This window comes from Centruroides vittatus, unplaced genomic scaffold, assembly GCF_030686945.1.
Source record: "Centruroides vittatus isolate TY-2023 unplaced genomic scaffold, ASM3068694v2 contig_165, whole genome shotgun sequence".
Lineage (NCBI taxonomy): Eukaryota > Metazoa > Arthropoda > Arachnida > Scorpiones > Buthidae > Centruroides > Centruroides vittatus.
In genome coordinates, this window is record NW_027121000.1 from 285,059 (window position 1) to 307,493 (window position 22,435).

The window sequence follows — 22,435 nt, forward strand, 5'->3', positions numbered from 1 at the left end:
ATTTGACGTTCGGTTTGACTCATTATTTGATTGATGAAGGTAGAGCAATAGTCGCCACAACATTAGGCCCTAGACAAAATTTAAATTGGGGCCCCATTTAAATAAGTTGCTTCTAAACAAATCTTATATAATGTGACATTAGCATGGGTGACACCCGGTGTGGATATCGTGGTGTCACCCAGGAATATTTCTAGATTGTGCGAGAGATATCGTGGCGGAGATTACTTCTGACACACGGATGGCTGTTGACCTTTTTTTTTTTTAGTTAACGACTGCTGAAATTTCTAGGTCACTCCAAGTTACAGGCCCTACACGTTTCCCTACTTTGATTTTATGGTATTCAGAACGGACCGATTTACTTCATTTCAGGTATGGGAAATTGAATTGGTGCAGATTTGGCGGAGGGGAAAAAGAGATCGGTCGCATTTCGCTTTGTGCTTTCATCTGTGTTGGACACCATTTCTACTTTTGAATGGTTAATCATTCAAAGTGAAAAAACTTTTACATAGCATTTTATCGAAAACCGAAATATTTTTATTTTTATCGTGGTCGCACAGTGGCGGGCACACGTAAAACGATTGGCAGGTGCCATGGTGCCCGCGGGCATAGGGTTGGGGACCACTGCCCTAAACAAACAGCTCTGTCCAAATAAGGACCTACTTCTGAAGCATTTCCGAAAAAAATTGGGCCTCTGAAAATTCAGTGGTTAGTTTACAAGTCTGGATGTTTCTCTTCTTGTAATGTCTATAGCCAAATGGATAAGATACTAGGCACTGGAACTACATGATATTGGTTCGAGCCTTTACAATTTGTTACACATTTAAAATAAAAACAAAATAAAATAATAAAATTTGTTTTTTATCATTAGTATGATATAGTAAAATAATTTTTATTCAAAGATACCTTCAATTATTTCAACTTGTCAGAAATATATTGAAGTATTTAGGAAGTGAAATGTTGTCCCAGCACACTATAACATTGTTAATTTTCTGGTATGGAACGCTTCCTTTGCATTCTTTGTTATTGTGAGTATCATCGACCTAGAAGCATCCGTTTGATGTAGGTTGCAACGAAGATATGACAAAAAGATGGCATGGATGAACAAAATGCAAAGGAAGCGTCCCATACCAGAGATCAACAATGTTAAAATATATTGAATAACTGAAAATTTAGAGGATGTTCAAAACATAACATAGAATGTTTCTACTTAAATTCCTTTCATGAGGTTATATTCTTTGTTTTAGGAATTTTCTCATAAATTAAAAAAAATTGCAGATCTTGTTAATGATTCTGTCTCAGATATTTTTCACAAAAATTATATTGATGTAATTTGTAATTAGTCATGGTAACATTCTGGAATGGAAAATATTTAGAAATTGAATATATGGAATAAATATACATTTTTCAAGTTATGAAATAAGTATGTATTAAAGCAAACATAAAATTATTTTTATTAACTTTTAAAAAAAATTAAAAATTTGTTTTAAAAAAATTATAAATGATGTAGAATTCAATAATTTTGTTTTGTTATCAGAATTCTGTTGAGCTATTTGAAATAGCTTGCAATATTGAAATCTTTACAGTCATATAGTTTTTATCTTTCTAAAACAGTTATTCAATGGAATTTTAGCAACTCTGATTTATTTTCTCTAAGATAATTTTGTAATCCTTATTTTGTTAACAAATACATAATTGTTATATATACAAATGATTTTTTAAAAATCCAATTCAAACTGCTTTTCTTGGGACAAAATCTTTTAGAAAATGTAGATGCATGTATTTACAAAAAAAACACTTAGAAAATTTTTTTTAGAAACTCAAGTAAAAGAATATGAAATGGACTTATGCTTGAGGAGCTTCTTGATAAATGTATTTATATAAAGAACAATTTTGTTTATATTTAATGTTGTATAAACACAGTTTAAATTAAGTCCACTGTGTTTTACATTATATCTTTATTTGGCTACAGTTTTCAAATTGAAGACCAGCACATTTTCACTGTCTGTCCGTTACTCTGTCTTTTGTTAATCTTAAGAAAAAAGTTAGATGAAAATTGAGATTAGATATGGAAAGCTTAGGAGCTGGAAACTCCTGATTAATTATATACAAACTTCCAGTCTAGGCCAGAAATTATATGATTTCAATTCACAAGTTTCTTGTGAATGGAGTTAATGAAAATTGAGACCCTACATGGAAAGTTTATTTTTAAATTAAAATATGATTAAAAATTGCAGTCCAGAATTGTGACAATAAGTAATTGCTTGTTAATTGATTATATTCCAATATTTATAATAATCAATTGACATAAAGTAGGAATTATTGTTTTTTGTCATAATTAAATTTTTTTAATTTATCAGTTGCCACTATATAAAATAACTATTTCTAGATTGAATAAATTTAAATAATTTTGCTAGATAGTATTCCATAAATAAAAGTAGAAATGAATTGAAAATGGATTAAATATTAAAATTACATAAATAAAAACTACATGTTCTGATGATCAAATGATAGAAATGGCTTATATTTTTATTAACCAACCCTTCTGTTATAAAGAGTTTTGTAACAAAAGATTTTTTTTAATTGGTGTCTGAATGATTTTAAAATTTGTTTTTACTATTGAGAATTGCTAAAACATAAATGATGTCCCATATTTATATTTTATTTAACTTTTATATGATACTCTAGACCAGGCCTGGCCAACCCAAATTGTTTCGCGGGCCACTTTGATCACGTGTAAAATTACGGTGGGCCACAATTTAGTCAAACATGCTTTTAAAAAAATAAAACAAATACAAAATGAGTAAGATTTTATTGTTATACCAAGAGTTCGTACTTGCACTTGCAGATTATAACAATGACACATGCAAATTTTCATGTATTTAATTGTTTTGGTATATACATAATGGGAAACAAAAGTTTTAATAAATATATAATATTGCTTAGCGGGCCACACAATTTAACGTGACGGGCCACATGTGGGCCATGGGTTGGCCAGGCCTGCTCTAGACACTAGTAATGTTTACATATGTAAAATACGTGTGTGGTGTGTGGTACATAAATATTAATTTCAAATGGTCATAAGTTGCTGAAAATTTTTTTCCTAATTATAAACAAGAAAACATACAGATATCCAGCAAAACCCAAAAATCCAGCACAGACATAAAAACTTACTTTGAAACTTAGTTAACTATCAAAAATGTTTGTTTCAAACTCTCATCAGGTTAAATAGAACGTTTTGAAAATTGAAAGCAAAATTTTTGGGTTTTGTAAGGTATCTATCTATATTTGCTATCCAGTTATCCTGAAGTTGTAAAAACAACTATAATATATCAATTTATGTATTTTTAAAATTAAACATTCTCAGAGGGAAAAAGTCTTTAGAAGCTTAAGAATATATTAATACAACATTATCAAATTTGTATAGTAAAAATTCTATATAATTAAATAAATTATCATAAATTCCTACCTTTTTATAATACTTATGAATTTATTCTATTTTATAGTTTGATTAAATTTTGGAAAAGATTATAAAAGTTAAAATTTCTAAATCAAGAAATCAAAAATGTTTATGTTGATAACCATCATAAATAACAGAAAATTCTCTTCTAGCACAATCTTAAAAGGCCCATCAGTGGCCAAGCAGTCTTCTTACTCTGAACACTGGTAGTTCAGTCGTGGGTTTGCGCCTCGCTCGAATGGGCTGGTCACATGGAGTTTTCCAGGTTTTCTCCACGTCTGTAACAGCCTAAATAGGGGCCAGTTTCCCTTAAAAAGACCTCCCAGAAGGCATCCCCTTTAGACAGATTGGCCAAGTGTTGCATTGCCATAACAAACGATCTTAAAATTTGCTTCCAAAACTATTTTTTATGTGATAAATATTAAGTAATTTCAATTATTTAATATCATTTGTCAGTCTTTTTATAATTTGACCAAGCATTTAAATTTTTCATATTTTATCCTTAAATTAATCCTATTATAAATCACAATTATATGATTATCTTCATAATTCTAGAAAACAATTTTTTGTACAGCTTTGACAGGTCAAACTAATTTCATTTTAACTTTTCTATCTCATTTGATTAAAACTATACTTGTTTCTCTCTGTGAATTATTTTTATATTTGGCTATTCATTTTTACATTCTTTTGCTATTACATATATGATAATTTTTTATTCTTCTTCAATCTCAATTATTATAGTTTTGTAAATACTTGTCTGTTGTTTTTTTTTGCTATAGTTGATGATGCAAATGAAATTTAAAATTTTTGAAATAATACATTTAATTAACTGATGATAGGATATGAAGCTATCTGTTCCATTGGCTAGAATTAACTATTTTGAAAGTAGTTGGTGATAATTGGATTGTGGAAAGCTTAAACTGCAGATTTTTTGATTTTTTTTTAGTCATTAATAGCTTGAGTTAATATCCTACTAATTGGGTGTTTTTATATTTTTCAGTCATTTATTATTTAATGAGTTTGAATTATAAGTATAAACACGTTTATATATATAATTTTAATAAATTAATAATAAACTTTCATTATTTATACACTAAATAATTTTGTTTGAAGATAAAAAGGAATACAAAGTTGATTTGAAAATTGTTATTATGAAAGTCATTTTTATTTATTTAAAAAATTTTTTTGATAATGTATAATTAAATGATGATCTGTATAAAATCATCATATCAATTTGTTCTTTTTATGTATAACTGACGAACTTTGTGGCATTCAGTTTTTATTTAATTCTCTATTTCATTATATAATGTTCTTTTTCTAAAATTATTACTGCTCATAAGCATATGTGGTGATGAAAAATAGTTTTTTGTTTTAGAAAAACGTAATACTACTAATTACTTATTTTTGTTTTTTGTAAGTATTTGTAAATTTATTTATATTGTGGTATTTACAGTATTTCATGTTTTGGATTTAGTGCTGCTTTTTAAATGGTTACCTTTTTAGTAACCATGTTTTTACCTTTTTTCCTTTAAAATATTACCATTAGCACTTTCCTGTACCTCATTTCTTGGAAAGAACATAGCAGGGACAGATAACTACCAGACAATAAAATTGAAAACATGCTTGATGCCAGTTTCAAAATATATGCAAAGTGATAACTGTCTTTTGGTGTTAACTCTTTTTAATTAACAGAATATATAAAAAGTGGACACTTTTTTGATGGTGCATTACTATCTTCCTCAGGCAAAATTATTTGACATTGTCTATTCATCAAAAGAGGGCCAATATTCCTATTCCATATTTTTACATCAGCTCTAATCAGTCCATGACATTCAGTATGGCTGATAGTGACCCAGTTTGTTTCATTTGTTTTTATTGTGCCAGTCACCAGACTTCTTGCCTGAACATACAGAATTTTTTTACTGAGCAACTGCCAGTACTACATACTGGCTGTTGATAGCACAAAAAATATCTGGTGATAAAGCATTCTGGCACATTCCAATTGAAAAACAGCTGATTTTATATATAAATGTAATTAAGTTATTCTTTGTTTAAATATAAATACACGAATCCCTCATACAATACAGTTTTGCTGTAACATGGTACAAGAACTGGAGACATCTTTCACAAAATATCACAAATTTTAAGTGCAAACACTGTCATTTGATATTTTTTGTTTTATTCAAGCAAGATTTGTTGTCTCATATTTGTTTATGGATTTTAGAATATTGAAGTTTTCAGGTGCTTTGTGCCTTTTGCATGGTTTTCTTTAATGAGAATTGATTATGCAATTTTTCTTCTTCCTTGTCCTAGTTTCTTATTCTAACTTTCCTATAAACCAGGTGTTGCTGTCATTGGTAAGTGTTCTAAATGAACTCAAAAGATTGTCACTGTGCTTTTTTTTATATATATTAAATTAAAAGATACTACATAAAAAGATTAAATTTTTAAAGATCTTGTAGGCAATGCAAGCAAATGAAAATATCAGATAAGTGATTTTACTCTTTCTTTTATCAGTTTATTTGCTAATTATTTCCATTAGATAAACTATAATTTGGCTGCCAGATAAATTTTATTGTTACTGTATTGAATTACCTATATATAAATTATTATTGGTTAGAAAGAGAATAAATTCAATTTTTTATTTTAGTTTGCATTGAAATTTTAACTGAATCTATTATTTTGAAATTAGAGATGATATTGTGAACTCTGCAAGCACGTGGTCTGCGGGTTTGAAAGAAAGGGAATAACACCCAAAAAAATGGAAATGAATAGTCAGTGGAAGCGTGTAATTGAACAAAGGTTTATTGGAGATGAAAAACACAATTAATTATCGATACACGACTCAGTCCCGGAATCTGATCGCGTTACAATCTTAATACTGTCCAATTATCACCCTCGTAAGTTTCCTTCTCTCTACGCGAGGCCCTATTCTTCCTGACAATTATTACGACTAAATATACAAACTTTCTCTTGTAATACAAAAATCGTCGACAACGGTGATACTACAGTTAGTCCTCCTCGTTGTTAGACGGTAATCCCTTATTCATTTCATGTAATTCCTTCGATGGAAGTAGATTCCCTTTCAGTGCTATAATTCACCTATCCTGCATTTGTCGATTTACCTCCGCTTTCTTCTTCTAACAGCCCGCCACATCTTCAGGTTGCCAACCAACAAAAGTCCTCAAGAGGCAGTCAAAGGACAAAAAGAAAAAACTCTCCGTACATGGGTTACACACGTGTTTTTATAACTTTCTTTAACTAGCCGACGTCACTCCGTTCCACGTGACCCCATGATGGGCCAATCATCACAACAAAAGCCCAGCCAGCAGGTAATTGGTGGTATCACGGAAGGAAACGAAAAGGACCCATACAAAAACATACACGCGACACGGCATAAACGAAAAACAAAAATATAAAATAAAACAAACAAACAAAATATATATATATATATATATATATATATATAACATATACACACACAGTAAAGCATTGATTATCCGACCCCCGATTAACCGACTTATCGGTGAACCGACCGTGTTCTAGTCAGCAAATTCAAATGTCCGCTAGTGATGTGGCGCTACAATATTCGGTTATGTCTCGGCTACTTTAATATTATTTTTGTTAAATTTTTGCATGTTTTAGCTGGCAGCAATGGCTCGACCATGAAAGGGAGGCTAGTATTTAAAGCAGGCCTAATACACTATACTAATAATGTATTTTTTCATACTTTTCGGTTATCCGACTTTTCAGTTATCCGACCAACCCCAATCCCCAATTGAGTCGGATAATCGATGCTCTACTGTATATACATAAAATATTGTAGTGCTTTGCAGCTATTATATATATATATGTCCAGAAAATCAGGTTTTTTCTGTATTTATGTATAAAAGCAATCAACTTTTATTGTATTGTATTTCTGTGTTTTAATTAATAAATTGATTTAAAAAATTTTAAAAAAATTTTCAGATACATTTTTTCTAAAAAAAAGGGGAAAAAACAGATTAGGTGAATTTTTTTACAATGATTATTAAATCAAACACCAGAAAGATTGATAAACTTCATTTTTTTAAAATATGATTTTCATATTAGTTTATAAAAATGCTTGATTAAACATTAATCATGATTGGTCTAGTAGGTTAATGTTAGGTATTATACTGAATATTTGAAAATTCATATTTTATATTTAGATAATGCATAGGAGATATCATTTCTTACAGAGCTTCTAATTTTTATATTCATTAAATGCAATTCAGATAAAAAATATTTTACAGCTATAAAACTTATATCTTGTAAATTTGTAGGAAAAGAAAAGAAGAATTACAGATTGTAAAAAACTTCAAATAATCATTAAGTACTTCTTATTTAAAATTAAAATGACATTGGAAATACCATATTGTAAAACAATGTTTAATGTTGTTTTAAACAAAGTTTCTATTTCTACTGAATTATTAATTATAAAGAATTGAATTTGCATTTTATTTTTATCTTATCATTTATATTGATGCATGATCATGCATTTATTTAGTTAAACTAAACTATCTTATTTTATCATCATATCAAATATTTATAAATAACCCTTAGGATTTGGCAAATACTGAATGAAATGCATGAACCAAGTTTTTACTTGCTTTATTAACTATGTAGTAGTATTTTGCCAGGCAACTGTAAAGATAAGTTGAGTTCAGAATATTCAGGAAAATTAATTGTAAGACTAATTCTTTAAAGATAGTTTTAAAAGAGGAGCTCATTTGGTAATAATTCCTATTTTTATTTTTTTTAATTAAATAGATGGATTACCCCTAGGACAGCGGAATATACCCCTGTCTCCTGAATTTGACTATCATCATGCAATGGCCCAACATGCGGCTGCTGTCTCGGCTGCAAATAACTCATCTCTTCATTCGGCTATGGCAATGTTACCTACAGGATTAAACCTATCAGTTAATGCAGCAAATCAAGGTATTTCTCCTGGCATACCAACTTCTTCTTTGACAAATAGTCATTCTGCTTACCATATAAATCATCGGATGTCAAATCCTGGATTAAGTGGAAGTGGTAAAGGAAAATCAAAATCAAAAAAACCAAAAGTGAATAGAGCTGGGATTCCAGCACCAAAACGTGCATTAACAGCTTATATTAATTTTACGCAGTGGTATAGAGAAGAATTGAAAAAGGCTGGAAGAGAAATACCAAAGGTCAGTTTTTTCTTAATAATTAAATAAAAATTTATCATTAATACAGTATAATGTTTTGTTTAACCATTATTGCTATCACATTCTTATAAATGAGTGAATGGTATGATTAAAAGAATTTTTAAGTAAGTATATAAGTATAAATTGAAGTGTTCTAAAACTTGATTTTATTGGTGATGTTATTTTATGATGGTGAGTGTCAATATTATTTTATCAAAATTTTTTAAACAGATTTAATATCTAGATCAAAATATTTACAAAAAACAATTTAACATTAAGTTTATTTTGCAGTTTCTTGATTATAATTGAATGACCTAGTGATAAATTTATCTTATATACTAATTAAATTAATTAATATGAAAATTTACTCAATGGCATTAATAATTTACATAAGGTAAAAAAAAAATACTGTTAAATCTATCATAGACTTTTCAGTTAATTTAATTTGTAAAAATTTTGTCAAAAGGATTTGAAAGATTTCTAAAAATTGGTTTTTATTGAATGCTGTATTGCTGTTTTTTATTAGGATTGTTTATTCTTCTATTTCTTTTTTTGTTCTTAACATTTCAGACTTGAAGTTTATTAAATACAAAATGAAATGTTTTAGGCTTCTTTTGGGGGGAGAGTATATATCAGATTGGAGGGTTTATAGAGACCACAGTACCAACCACAACTAAGTGGGTACCACAGGGTGACCTTTAAACACCTGCTTCAAAAAACAGACTATCTTGAAAGGGTTGGCCAACACCATATTAACAAGCAACCTTCACTTCAGATTCCAACATAGATGTAAATTTCAACCATTTATGCAAATGGTTGAAATGAACATAACACCTTCCTTAAAGAACGACTTAGATATTTAGAGCACTTTATAAATAAGTTCTAAGAAAAAATGCTACTATAAACTTTAGAGATATAGATTGACTTTCATGGAGGGGGAAGGAAATCTATGACCTTTAACTTAAAAGCCTCCTATGTATGACTTCCTTCTCTTGACAAAAGTATGGCATGACATCCCAATAATCTTATTGGATGTCAATTCCATATGAAAGGGCAAAAGTCACCTTTAGTTTTGCTTTAGTATGTTTCAGTTATGCTCTAGATGTACTCTAGTCATGCTCTAGCCATTTGTTCCTGTTTTGGCTCCCTCACAGAGTATCTAACAAATTAGCAATCATCATCCCAATATTCTGAGTGTAACTCCATAAATCAGTCAACTCTGTAGTTATCATGTACAGACGTCAGGTAATATATGTATTTATACATTGTAAACTCTCTTTCAAGGTAGAATTAGAGATCTAGAAGTAGACATTTTCGTGTAGTTGAATTATCAATCATTTTATGTATATTAATCTTGGGAGCCATTTTTTTTATGTATTCATTTTAGACTTTTAGTATAATAAACATTTAGTTATATTTAAACCATCTGTTTAATTAAAATAGTGTTTAACTCCATCATTGGCTCATGTAACTATAAACATAACCCTCCTAGTCTCTGAATAATCTCCAGTTGTAGAAAAGTTGTTCTAAACCACTCAGACATGCTAAAGTAAATTATTCTCAGAGTCCACAAACTTTGACTAAGTGGTGTCAGGACCCTGCCAGAGAAAGATCTTACAATATACCTCTTAATCTTATATTTTATATAATCTAGTGAGTGGTTTGATTGGAACTTGTTGAGAATCTCTGAAAGTAATTGAAAACACAATTTTTTTACTATACAACTATCTGATATAAAGATTTATATAAAAATATTTTGATTTTTTTTTTAATATACTATCTTTTCTTTTAGCACTATTCATTAAAACTGCATTCATCATAAACTATAAAAAACCACTCACTTTTAAATGCTGTGCAAATTTCATACTGCATTTAAATGTTTGAGTGATTTGTTTTTGTAGGTTGTTTTAGAATTTTTAATAAAATAATTTTCATTTTTTACTTGTAGGCTATGTTTTGTAGCACTTGTAATAAAAATTGAATTTTATTGTTTGAATTATTCTAAATTATAAATGTCAAACTTAGAATCAATAGACTAAACATATTAATAGCAATTTCAGAAATTTAATAGAACAGTACAAATAAAAATATACAATATAAAGGAAAATATGAATTGCAATTTTTAATATCTAGTTTTTGAAAAAAATGTTTGTTGAACACACAAAAAATTAGACCACGTACCTAACATTCAGAATTGTTATTGTCAGATACCTGGAAGAGTTTTAAAAAAGTCACCATTGCAATTCTTCTCCTTCAAATGTATTTATGAAATGTTTCATTGGAGTGTAGGATATAAATGTAATAAATCTGTTTTGATGTTTTTGAACATTACTATTCATTGTTAATAATTTGAAAAATTCACAAAAATTACCGTATTTTACGGACTATAAGACGCACTTTTTTCTTCGAAAAATTGCCTCCAAAATTCAGGTGTGTCTTATAGTCCGTAAAATACGGTATTCAAAATTTTGATTTATATTTTTTGAGTTCAGATCTTTAGAAATAATTCAAAACTTTAAGATCTCGAATACACAAATTTTTACTGTATATGTATCCAATAATTCAATAAAACATTTTTGAATGATTATAAATGAATTTGTTGATATGAAAAATATTTTTGAGAATTTCATTACTATTTGTTGTATTTAAACATAAGCCAAATTTTGGCAGATTTTGTTGGGCTATAATTCTGCTGTTTTTTTTATTTAGTTACTTCTAAATCCCAAATTTAATTAGTAAGTGGTGATCTCATCTCATATTACAATAAGTAATTCGAATTAATTGAGTTACTATGTAGCCATTAATTTTGCATGTAATGTTATATGTTTAGTATGCAAGCATGCACATGCACACTAAAACTATTCTAGAGTGAAAAAAGTTAATGCTAATTGAATTTGAAATTGAGAGCACATTAAGTTGACTTGCAAGACTGCTTGGTAAGTTTAAATTAGATAGAATATAAATTAGAGAAGAGATCCAGGCCTTATTGGTGAGATATTTGCCTAGTATTCAAGAGCTCATATAGTTAAATTCCTACTTAATTTGTTTTCTTTTTCTAAACATTGTAAATTAATTAATTTAATTTAAACTAATTTATAATTACTAAATTTGTTACAAGATGGCAGCATTACCTATATCCAAATTACATCTGTAATTCAAAGCTGGCAATGTTGTTGCTGGACTTTCCTGGCATTCTTTTTGTTTTCATCTCTAATAATTGTTACCATTTATAATTAATATGTTACTATAACTTTTTATAAGTCTTTACTTCACATTGGTTCGGGAGATACGGTCCCACTCCCTTAATATCTCCCAAACCAATGGTCTGATTTTCCTGAAAATTCCTAGAAACATTTTCCCCTAATACATAAATCTCTGTGCAAAATTTCAAAAATTTTTGACAAAAAGGCACAGCAGTTACTAAGCTTCAAACTGAATGAAAAAAATCATTCCTCACAAATACAAGCAAACATCCATACATACAGAAAAACCCCCAACTTTTTTGCCTTTCTCAATGTTTCAAGATCTCAAGTCCAAAAATATAAAAACTTGGGGGTTCATTTTTTGAGCAATTGCCATACTTTCTGTTATGGCAGTTGGGAAAGTAAAAGTATCAGCGAAATAGGTAAAAAGTTCAGAAAAATTTAGTGGCTATTCAAATATAGTTTGTCATATGGTAAAATCTGCTTATTATAATCAGTTTGAGAATCATCTATACTTATTTTATCTGCCCAACTTACTTTTATAAGACTACAATTAATAGACATTCTGATTTTATTGCTTATGATATTAGTCAAATGATTGTTAGATTATGTTGGGCTTTATTACTATTATTATTACTACTTAAATGCTAAGTAATTTGGCACTTACTTAGCATTTAATTAATAATAGTAGTTAGTAGTAATATAGCTGGACATCATTTGGCTTTAATATATGACTGTTGGGTTTGGATGTTTATATTTAATTGATATTGAAAGAATAGTTAAAACAATAAAAAATATGTAATTTGAAGATTTACTAATTACAGTTTATCTAGTATTTTTTTAAATAGTAATTTTTGTTATTAAAGACAAATAATAATAGTGTATAATTGATGTAACAAATGTCAGTAATTTAAACTACTGTACTACAAGCAAATAATGATTAATGCTTAAAGTGCTGGCTAACATTAATAAAATGTAGCTGATAACTGATAACAATTACATCAGCACAAAAAGACAGATTAAAAAATGCAAAGATAATGATAGTAATAGCTGAAACTATGATTAAAATCAGCAAAGTTTCTTAAGTGTATTTAATGCATGTTGTGATGTATGAGGGGCAGTCAAAAAGTTCCCAAAATTGTGATCCTGCACTGTAGTGGCATGAGATATGACAACACAGACCTAATCACCTTCAAAGTAGATCCCTCCTGCACATACACACTACCACTGTGAAAGCAAGCGTGGAATGCTTCCTTTGGAATCTTCTGGAGTCGGGCCATCATATTAGATATGATGTCCTCCCTGCTTGCAAAACACGTCCCTTTGAGGCCCATTTTGAGAGTAGGGAACAGCCAAAAGTTAATGGGAGCAAGATCTGAAGAGTAATGTGATTGGGTGATGACAGAAATGCTTTTGTCAGCTAGGTGATCAAGGCCCATTAAGTGATGTGTGACTTGGTGTGTTGTCGAATTGCACGAATGGATCCATGAGAGATACCAACTTCTTGCTCCAACTCAACGATGAATATTCTTCAATCATTTTTAATCAGTTCTCAAACTTTTTCAGTGTTTTCTTCACTTCTGGATCTCCCCTGCATTTATCATCCTCCAACATCTGTCTGTTTTTAAACCAGCCAAACCAATCAAAAATTTCTGATTTCTTTAGTCCTTTATCACTGTAAAAACTTGCTGCAGGGTCGATAGCATCTCTGCAGCAGTTTTTCCCAATTTGAACATGAACTTCATGTTTGTATGCTGCTCGAACTGGGACATTGCACTGAATGAGAAGCATTCACGCCCAACAAAGATGCTACAGAAACGACTGTGCAAGTCTAAACTTTCATTAGCATTATCACACTGAGACATACTGAGCTTCCCGCCGCAGCAATGCACAACCTTATCTTACATCGCATTTTCTAACTGTAGGTAAATTTTGAGAACTTTTTGACTGCCCCTTGTATGCTAGTTTTGAAAACATTATCTGTGATTGTAAATAAGACCTTGTAAAGATGGTGGAAATACAAAACATAAAATGAATCAGATCACTCAGTTTTAATGTACCACATAACTCAACAAAACATAAATATTAATGAAATAGGAACAAAACTGTTACATCTCATTTATGGAAGCATCATGTTCCTCTCTTCCCTTTTCAACCAAAAAACCTGCCAATACTCCCAATACCCTTGTCCAAAATGTTCCTTTTAGATGCAATAAGAATGAAACTGAACATTCTGGAAATGGACGTATTTTCACAATGGGTCTTTTTAGCTTCTGATCAGATCTGATTTTTACTGTAACAAGCTACATACAATTGTCCTTTTCAGGATAAAGTTTATGAATTCTAGCCTTCTATTTGGTGATTGGCAAATTGTTATTCTCAAGGAGCACTAAATCACCAATCTTGTTATTTTCCCTTCTGGCTGCCCATTTAGGTGGTTGCTGTAGATGTGAAAGATAGTCTCTCTTCCAACCTCTCCAGAATGCTGCAATAACTATTGGCCTAACTGCCAATGAGAATTGCTGGAATTGCTCAGTATCAGTGGCTCAGGAATTGCTGAAAGTGATCACCAATAATGAAGTGTCCCAGAGTGATAACTGTCAGATCATTAAGATCATTGCTAACAAGAGCACCATCAATTGTTGCCCTTGTCAATCCTGTTTGATTTTTTAATATATTATAGTACACTTATCCAACTAATATAAAGTAACTCTTGCCAATGCACAAGGGTTTGCAAGATATTAATGTTTAAAGTTTTCTGTTTTGGTTTTACCAAGTTTGTAAAAATGAATACAGGCAAGCATAGTTGAAAGAATAAGATGGCTGATTGGTAAGCTCAACATTGCAACTTTCTGCCTCTCTTCTTTTGAATTCTTTCCCCTATAATATCAGTCGTGAATTATTATACAGTAAAACTTCAATCTATTATTTCTGAATCATTCTTATTCTTGCATCTATTTGTTTTTTCCCCAGTTCTAAATAAAGACTCGTATGTGGGAACAAACTATGTGGGAATAAAGAATGCAGGAAAAATTAGCATTATATATAATGATAATTTTTCCTGCATTCTTTATTCCCACATTGTTTATTTTCTCAATGTTCATTCTCCATTTTAACTGAAAGAAAAATGTTATCCTGCATCAATCATTCTATTCACAATAGTGCAAAATTGAAACACTGATTTTCATGTGCTTTTATTTATAGTACAGTACATCATATTTAACAAACTCTAACATTCATGTGCAAAACTAAACCAATTCTCCAAATAGCTCCTTTTTAATAGACTGTATTTATTTAATAGGGTAATAAAATACAACACTGTACTATAGTATTGTAATCATGCTGAAAGACAAAGAATTGTCTTTTTCTTGATAAGTCTTGCAATTATTTACACAACAGTTAAATGTATTTTATATGATTGTTCATATTGGGCATGTTTTTTAGTAAAATTGCTTAAAGCCTTTTTGTTAAAGCAGAAATAGCTTCTATCTTTTTAAGTTAGCCTCTGCAGTACTAGTGCAGCGAGGTTCAGAAGTGCTGAAGATAGATGTTTATGATGGCTGCCATCATAAATTATATTCATATTACATACTTCATTTGAAGATTGTGACACACAAAAATGTATTTTGAACTGGTTACTGGAAAACTTACAAATGCATTTTTTTCCACATAATCTTCTATTCTGACATAGACATCTTCAGATTTATTAGTAATGACAAATGAACACATTACATTGTTATCGATTACAATATCAGTAATTGCATTTTTACACAATATTGAATTTTTCAGATCAGCTGCTTCTGATATATTGATGTATTAGATACATATTAGATCTGTACTTTTACAAAAGAAAGTAGAACAAATTATGGTACTCTTAATAAGTTTTTAAAACGTAGAATAAACGCATGTCTGTGTGCAAGTGTCATATTGTTTAATATTACAGAAAGTCATCATATAGGTGTATCACCGGAAAATAAATGTTTCATATGAGATAAACAATAAAACCATCAATGTCATACATTCTCATGTCTCATTTTCCCGTATTGGTTGTTTTTTCCCAAAGTCCTTCCAAAAAATGATAGATTAAGATTTCACTGTATATACACTCAAACCTGTTTTTGTGCGTTTTTTTTGTGGGGGGGGTGCAGTATATGAATTTCAATCAAATTGGTATACCGCACAAAACAAATCGCACAAATAAAAAAACTGCAGAAAAAAAGACCGCACAAAAACAGGTTTGAGTGTATTAGACCAAAAATAATGTTTTATAATTGCAAATAAATTTAACATACTTTTAAACCAACAACTTTAGGAAATGTACTAATTTATTATTCAATGGAAAGATGATAATTGTTTTAGAATTATACAAGGAATTTTATTTGTATATTATACAAAAGTATATCAGCATCATAATTTTATCATACATCAATCTTGGAATTTGAAAAATGATGAGTGGAATGAAAACCTTTACTCATACTTGGATGGTAAATATCACAAAAGCATTTAAAACAAAGCACCAATTGACACCATCTGCATCTAATGTCTTAACAAGAGCATGGTTTCTTATGTATTGTCAGAGTGAAGCAGATTTTGTTGACATTTAAAAATGCAGATCTTTCATCAATCAATTTTGAGGCATACCAAGCTTATCTTATCATTGGAAGGAAAACTGATGCTCTTAATTGATGCAAAAAATCAAGCAAATTTTAATTGTATCCTCTTGAGTGACTATATAAAATATGTTATTAGCATAATATATATAATTCACATGACTGTGTATTACAGGAAAAGATTGCTTTATAAAAAAAAGAAATTTGGAAGGAGAGAAGTGGGAAGCTGTGAAGTTGTTTTGCAAATCAGCCATCTAACTCGTTTAACTATGCTTGCCTATGATTTGTATTTAAGAACTCAATATATAACCAAAACAGAAAATTTTAAATGTTGATACTTTTCAAACTTTTGTCCATTGGAAAGAGTTATTTTACATTTATAGGTGGTAAGTGTACTATTACATATTTAAAAAATCAGTTTAAGGAGGAGAAGGTGCTTCCTTGTAAGTGCTGCAAGTGGTTTGGAATTTAGACAAGTCTCAATTTGACAGATAAAGATTATCATCTCTTCATAGTTGGTTGGCCTCAGTACTCTTTTTAGATGATACTTCAACTTTACTTCAGCTTCTCAAAGAGACCTCCAAAATGGGGGCTGAAGTGTCTTGAAATACCTTCATTGTATAATCTCTCTATTCACCGGAACTTGTAATAATAAAAGAAACCCTTCTAACCTTTTTTACCCGGTGTGGTTCTATTTTTAGAATCGCTTCGTTCTATTTACAGATAGAAATACCACCATGTTTTTGCGAACTAAGGGACTTTCTGTTTTCGATAGTTGAGGACAACACAATGCACCAACATATTCTCGAACTAGCCCATTTGTTATGTTACGGCTCTCTTTTCCAATTTAAAGGGATCACGTACATGCAAGGCAAAGGAGTCCCGATGGGCAGCCCGCTCTCAGGTGATTTGTGCGAAATGGTAATTAGGAGATTGGAAAACAATATCCTACCGCGATTCTTGCCCAGCATCTTGTTGTACAAACGTTACATAGATGACATTATTATATTTTGGAAAGTAGAACCGGACATAAAATTATTCCTCGAAGCCATAAACAGTAATCCGTACGGGCTAACATTAGAGGTGGAGCAGCACGACTCATCGAGGGTGCACTTCTTGGATATTGATATCAACTTTGAAGGAGCTAATATACTTACATCAGTATACCGAAAGCCTAGCACGTTCCACACATATATTCCTAGAAATTCATATGATCCTTTTCAATACAAAATAGCTGCCTTCCGAGCATTAGTGAGAAGGGCTCATACGCACTCCTCTACAAAAAAAGCGCTCGAAACGGAGCTCAATCATATCCAAAATATTGCTATAAGCCATGGATACAGCAAAACGCTCATTGAAAAGTTGTCTAGAAGACATGAGAACTCCCAAAAGGAAAATAAGCAAACAGCACAACCATTGAATATCACACAGGAGGAAAATGAAAGGATACCTATCACATACAATCCAGTGCTGAAATCTATTTACAAAACCGTGGCCAACCGTCAAGGAATTAACATCGTGTACAGAAGATGTCAGACTCTCTTCAGAATATTAAGCAACAGTAAAGACCCACCAAACCCCGACAGGCTTCCGGGAGTATATATGATACCACTAGAAGATCACAGGTGCGATAGACAATTAACATACATTGGTTCCACGAAACGTGCGTTAAAAGTGAGATTAAAGGAGCACGAGTCAGACATACACCACGGTAGATACACCACGGCCCTGGCGACGTACGCGTCGGAAGAGGAGATAACGGCGGACCTGCATGCGGCAAAAATCATTATACCCAGCTATAACCCACAGCAATTGAAATGGCTAGAAGCCATAGAGATATTTAAGGCTGGATTACGTAACACCTGCATTAATCATAAGGACGAAATGATCCTATCGAGCGCATGGCAGGTTGTCCTAGAAAACAGCGTTTAAAGGAGAGGAGCATCGAGCATGCGCAGTACAAATATCCAGCTGCCGCACGTGATAATATTCCGGAAAGAAATTTAAATTGAATATTTTCGAATGTTAACGGCCTATTCGACGAAGCCTGAAGAAGAGCCCAGGAGGGGCTGTGAAAACGTTTGCTAATCTGTAAATAGAACGAAGCGATTCTAAAAATAGAACCACACCGGGTAAAAAAGGTTAGAAGGGTTTCTTTTCTTGAAATACCTTCATTGGTAAGCCAGTTTAGTGTTCCGCAACCGGTGTGCTGTGGCACACTAGTGTGCCGTTACAAGGTGATAGGTGTGATGTAAACTTTTAATATTCTTCTAATTTCAAGTTTCATTTATGTGTTTTTATCACAGTTGCTGTGTTTCTTATGCTTGTATTTTATTTTCTGCGCATCACTGATGAAATAAGATGATGATTGTTTATTTTTTATTACAAGCTAAGCATTTTTATGTATTCTAAGAAATTACCGTATTTTACGGACTATAAGACACTATGGACTATAAGACGCACCTGAATTTTGGAGGCAATTTTTCAAAGAAAAAAGTGCGTCTTATAGTCCGTAAAATACGGTAAATGTAAAAGAAATTTGCTCATAGGTGTTGATGTCTATTTAATACTAATACTACTACTAATCATAATAGGTTATCCCGTTATTTGTAATTTCTGTCATCTGGGAACTTTAACGCTCATACACGATGTTTTCCATTAAATCTGGCCCCCTTTTCCAAAATTGTTTTCTTAGATTGACTATCTATGAGCTCTTGAGTCAGAGTTCTACCTTTCAGTTTGACGTTGACAGATCATTTAACACGTGTTGATCGTCCTGGGACTTGTTGTTTATATTTTGTGCCACGTTTATTAGACCAAGGGTTTTTTCTCTCTTTTATAATCTATTGTTATAGTTTAAACACAAGAATTCTGTGATTTTGGACCTCGTCTGGGATCTCACTTGCAAAGTCAACCCACACTTATGGAATGGGCAAACTGGATTCACATGCTTCATTGGTAACTCACCTGTAAATTGTTAAGCTGTTTCAACACATTGGTGTACACCAGTGTTTTTTATCCTTTTCAGAATTATCGCCCCCCTTCATAAGTATCAGAACATATTGCTCCGTTCTCTTCAAAATTTATCAAATGTTATTTTATTTATGTTTTATAAAAAATCATACATAATTATTTGTTTATTCAAAATACAGATTTTGCAAAAATAATACAACTCTAAAATTGAAATCTGAAGATAAATAACAGTTATTGTCGAGTCTGACGAAATTGAGCCTACTTGTTTATATTTGGTTCAAACTAGTTAAAAATAATCTCAAATCACTTTTTTGAGATTATCATGATTTAAACTAAACATGAAGGGCATGAAAGCAAAGGGAGCAAACGATGCCAGCGAAGTGAATTTCATTCACACTGCAAGTAGTGATAAGCATGGTCGAGAGTTAGTTTTGGACTTTTACCAATAGATGGAGTTTTAAAAAGTTTGATACATACTGCAGTTTCTACATTAAAGTTCTTTTTGTTTACTGTTTTATGAAGGTTTATCAAAATTAAATTATATAGCAGTATTATGTTGAATACGGATCTTTTTTAATTATTGGATGTCATTTTTTTTTATCTGCTGTGAGTCAAGAACTCTAGTTGGTATGAAAACGTTACTTTCGTTGGACTGTGCTTCCAACATGCTCTAGCTGTCCTCCTACTCCTGTTGACTAACATGAAAATTTTAACTTGTTTTTTTGATAGCTCTCTGCTTTGTTACATTTCACATCCTTTGCATCCAGTGTAAATTGCATTTTATTTGCAAATGATTCCTTTGTTTGGACAACAACTGAAGAACAGAGCTAAATACTTTCTCTATAAGATAAGAAGTTGGAAAAGCCATAATTAACAATTTGAGTTTAAAATGCTATGGAATGAAATCATTTCTGTTTTTTTTTTATCTAAAATGTTTTTATATTATCTTATATATCTTTTATATCTTAGTATATAAAATTTTGGCTTTGACATGGTTTTGCAAGTTGATCAAACTTTACATACACATTAAAAGAGTTAATTGAAAATTTATTCTAGAGGGTTGCATTTGTTCAATCAGGTACCAAGTGATTTTTTTTTTCCTTCCAGAATTTATGTTCAAATACTGAGTTATTCAAGTTGGGAACTGTTCAGTTACCGAGATACTGCTGTATTTTGTTTGTCATTTTTACAAATGATTACTTATCTACAGTGGAAAAAAGGTTAATAACACTTAACTACAAAGATTAAACATGTTTAGGTAATAAACTTTATTTAATCTATAAAAAAAAACAGTAACAGCTGTTATTACTAAAGTCTGAAAGCAATGACGACACTTGGTTGATAGTAAAATTTTTTTTCTTATTCTTATTTTTTTTCTGTCATAGTTTTCCCAACAGTTTTTATTAAACCTGATGAAAGGCACAAAACAAATTGTAAATTTCGCTATTCTAAATTTGAGACAACACACATGCTCACTTGAATAAAAAAAATATCAAATAATCGAGTTTACACATAAGAGGTGAAATATGGAGGACATATGGAGGATTTCCCAAATTCTCAAACCGTGTTAGAACAAAACTGTGTTGTAGAAATGCTGTGTTGTACAAGAGATACCTGTATTGTTTTTTTGATGCATTTATAAATTTTAATTTCTTACAAATGTTGGTTAACAAATTTGTTAACATATTTTGTTTAATAGTAGTGATGGGTTGATTAACCGGAATCTGAAAAATGTCAGATTTTTCAGGAATCAAGCAAATCTCGTTGGGGTTTCCAATTCTTAAAAATGATTCTTCCACATTTTATAAGAAAATTATTTTTTCAGTCAAAGATTAAAAATTTTTAAAATTGTTATTAACAATTAAATATTAGTTTATTGGAAACTTTCGTGTCAACAAAGCAGAGAGTACACAATGCCCCATACATGAGGCAACATCTATCATAGTGGACATTTCTTTCGTGTAGTCAGAGCAATGAGAGATTGCACTTGGCCAGTACTAATTGTCCCAGTTTCAGGGGAGATAGGGTGACTTTAGGGTTGCCATCTGGCTGGCATTGGGCTGGCTTGACCGGCAGTCCGTATCCTGAATATATATTAAAAGCAAAATGTTCTGTCACCGCTGCACACAAATAACGTAAAAATTGATTTGATTTTAATTTTAATTAATTTACATTTTGATTTTGGTTCTGTTGTAAAGGTCAGAGTTTTAATTATTATTTTTAATAATTTTTATTAATTTAGTTTTGCCTTCATTTTTTGTTGAATCTTTAATGACAGAGCGTTCTATCAGATTTCACCTGAAGAACTGCTCAAAAGTTCGAAAGCATTTGTGATGAACTGTAACTTTAATGACAATTTTTTAAAAAATTAATTGCAACTCTTTTTTACTTTTCTGGCTGTTATATATAACAGAGGGTATAAAAGTATGACAATTGGTCAAAAAATGACCTCCCCAGAGTTTTACATGTTTGTGCTCTGGACCTTGACCTGTCAAGAAATGCAAAAAAAAAATTTGGGATTTTTTTTCTGTATGGATATTTGTTTGTGTGTAAGGGAATGATTTTGTTCATCTTGGTGGCTAAAGGGTCAGTGGAGAGAGGTATATCGAGATAAAGGGGAATCGTGTGTCATATTGCGAGTAGGTTTGGACTTAATGACAATTTTACTTAGTATCATAATTTACAATGTTTTATAAAACCCATCCCTACTTTTTGCCATTTTATAATATTTTAAAAAAAGTTTTTAAAATAAAATATCATAACAGATGGTGCCACTAAATGATGTTGGGAAAGTTAAGCAACTTGTTGCTGGATTTTTTTTGTTTTGCAACATAACTATAGAAGTTATTTGTGTTGTTTTGCATGAAAGATAATCAAATTTAAATTTAAATTTTTAGTAATTTCATTAAATTTTGTTTCATAAGTTTTTTTAGTTTTAAAAATTGATTTTTCAAGATGAGTTGGTCTAGACATTTGTGGGCCAGTGAATGAATTTGA

The 22,435-nt window shown here is 30.7% G+C and overlaps 1 protein-coding gene across 1 annotated transcript in view; it reads left to right on the plus strand.

Moving 5' to 3' along the window:
* LOC136968870 (high mobility group protein DSP1-like) overlaps window positions 1-22,435 on the plus strand; it is a 113,392-nt gene that overhangs the window by 33,183 nt on the left and 57,774 nt on the right. Inside the window, exon 2 of the mRNA XM_067262923.1 lies at window positions 8,249-8,655. Within this exon, the coding sequence (XP_067119024.1) occupies window positions 8,249-8,655 (407 nt within the window). The remainder of the gene's footprint in view (window positions 1-8,248; window positions 8,656-22,435) is intronic.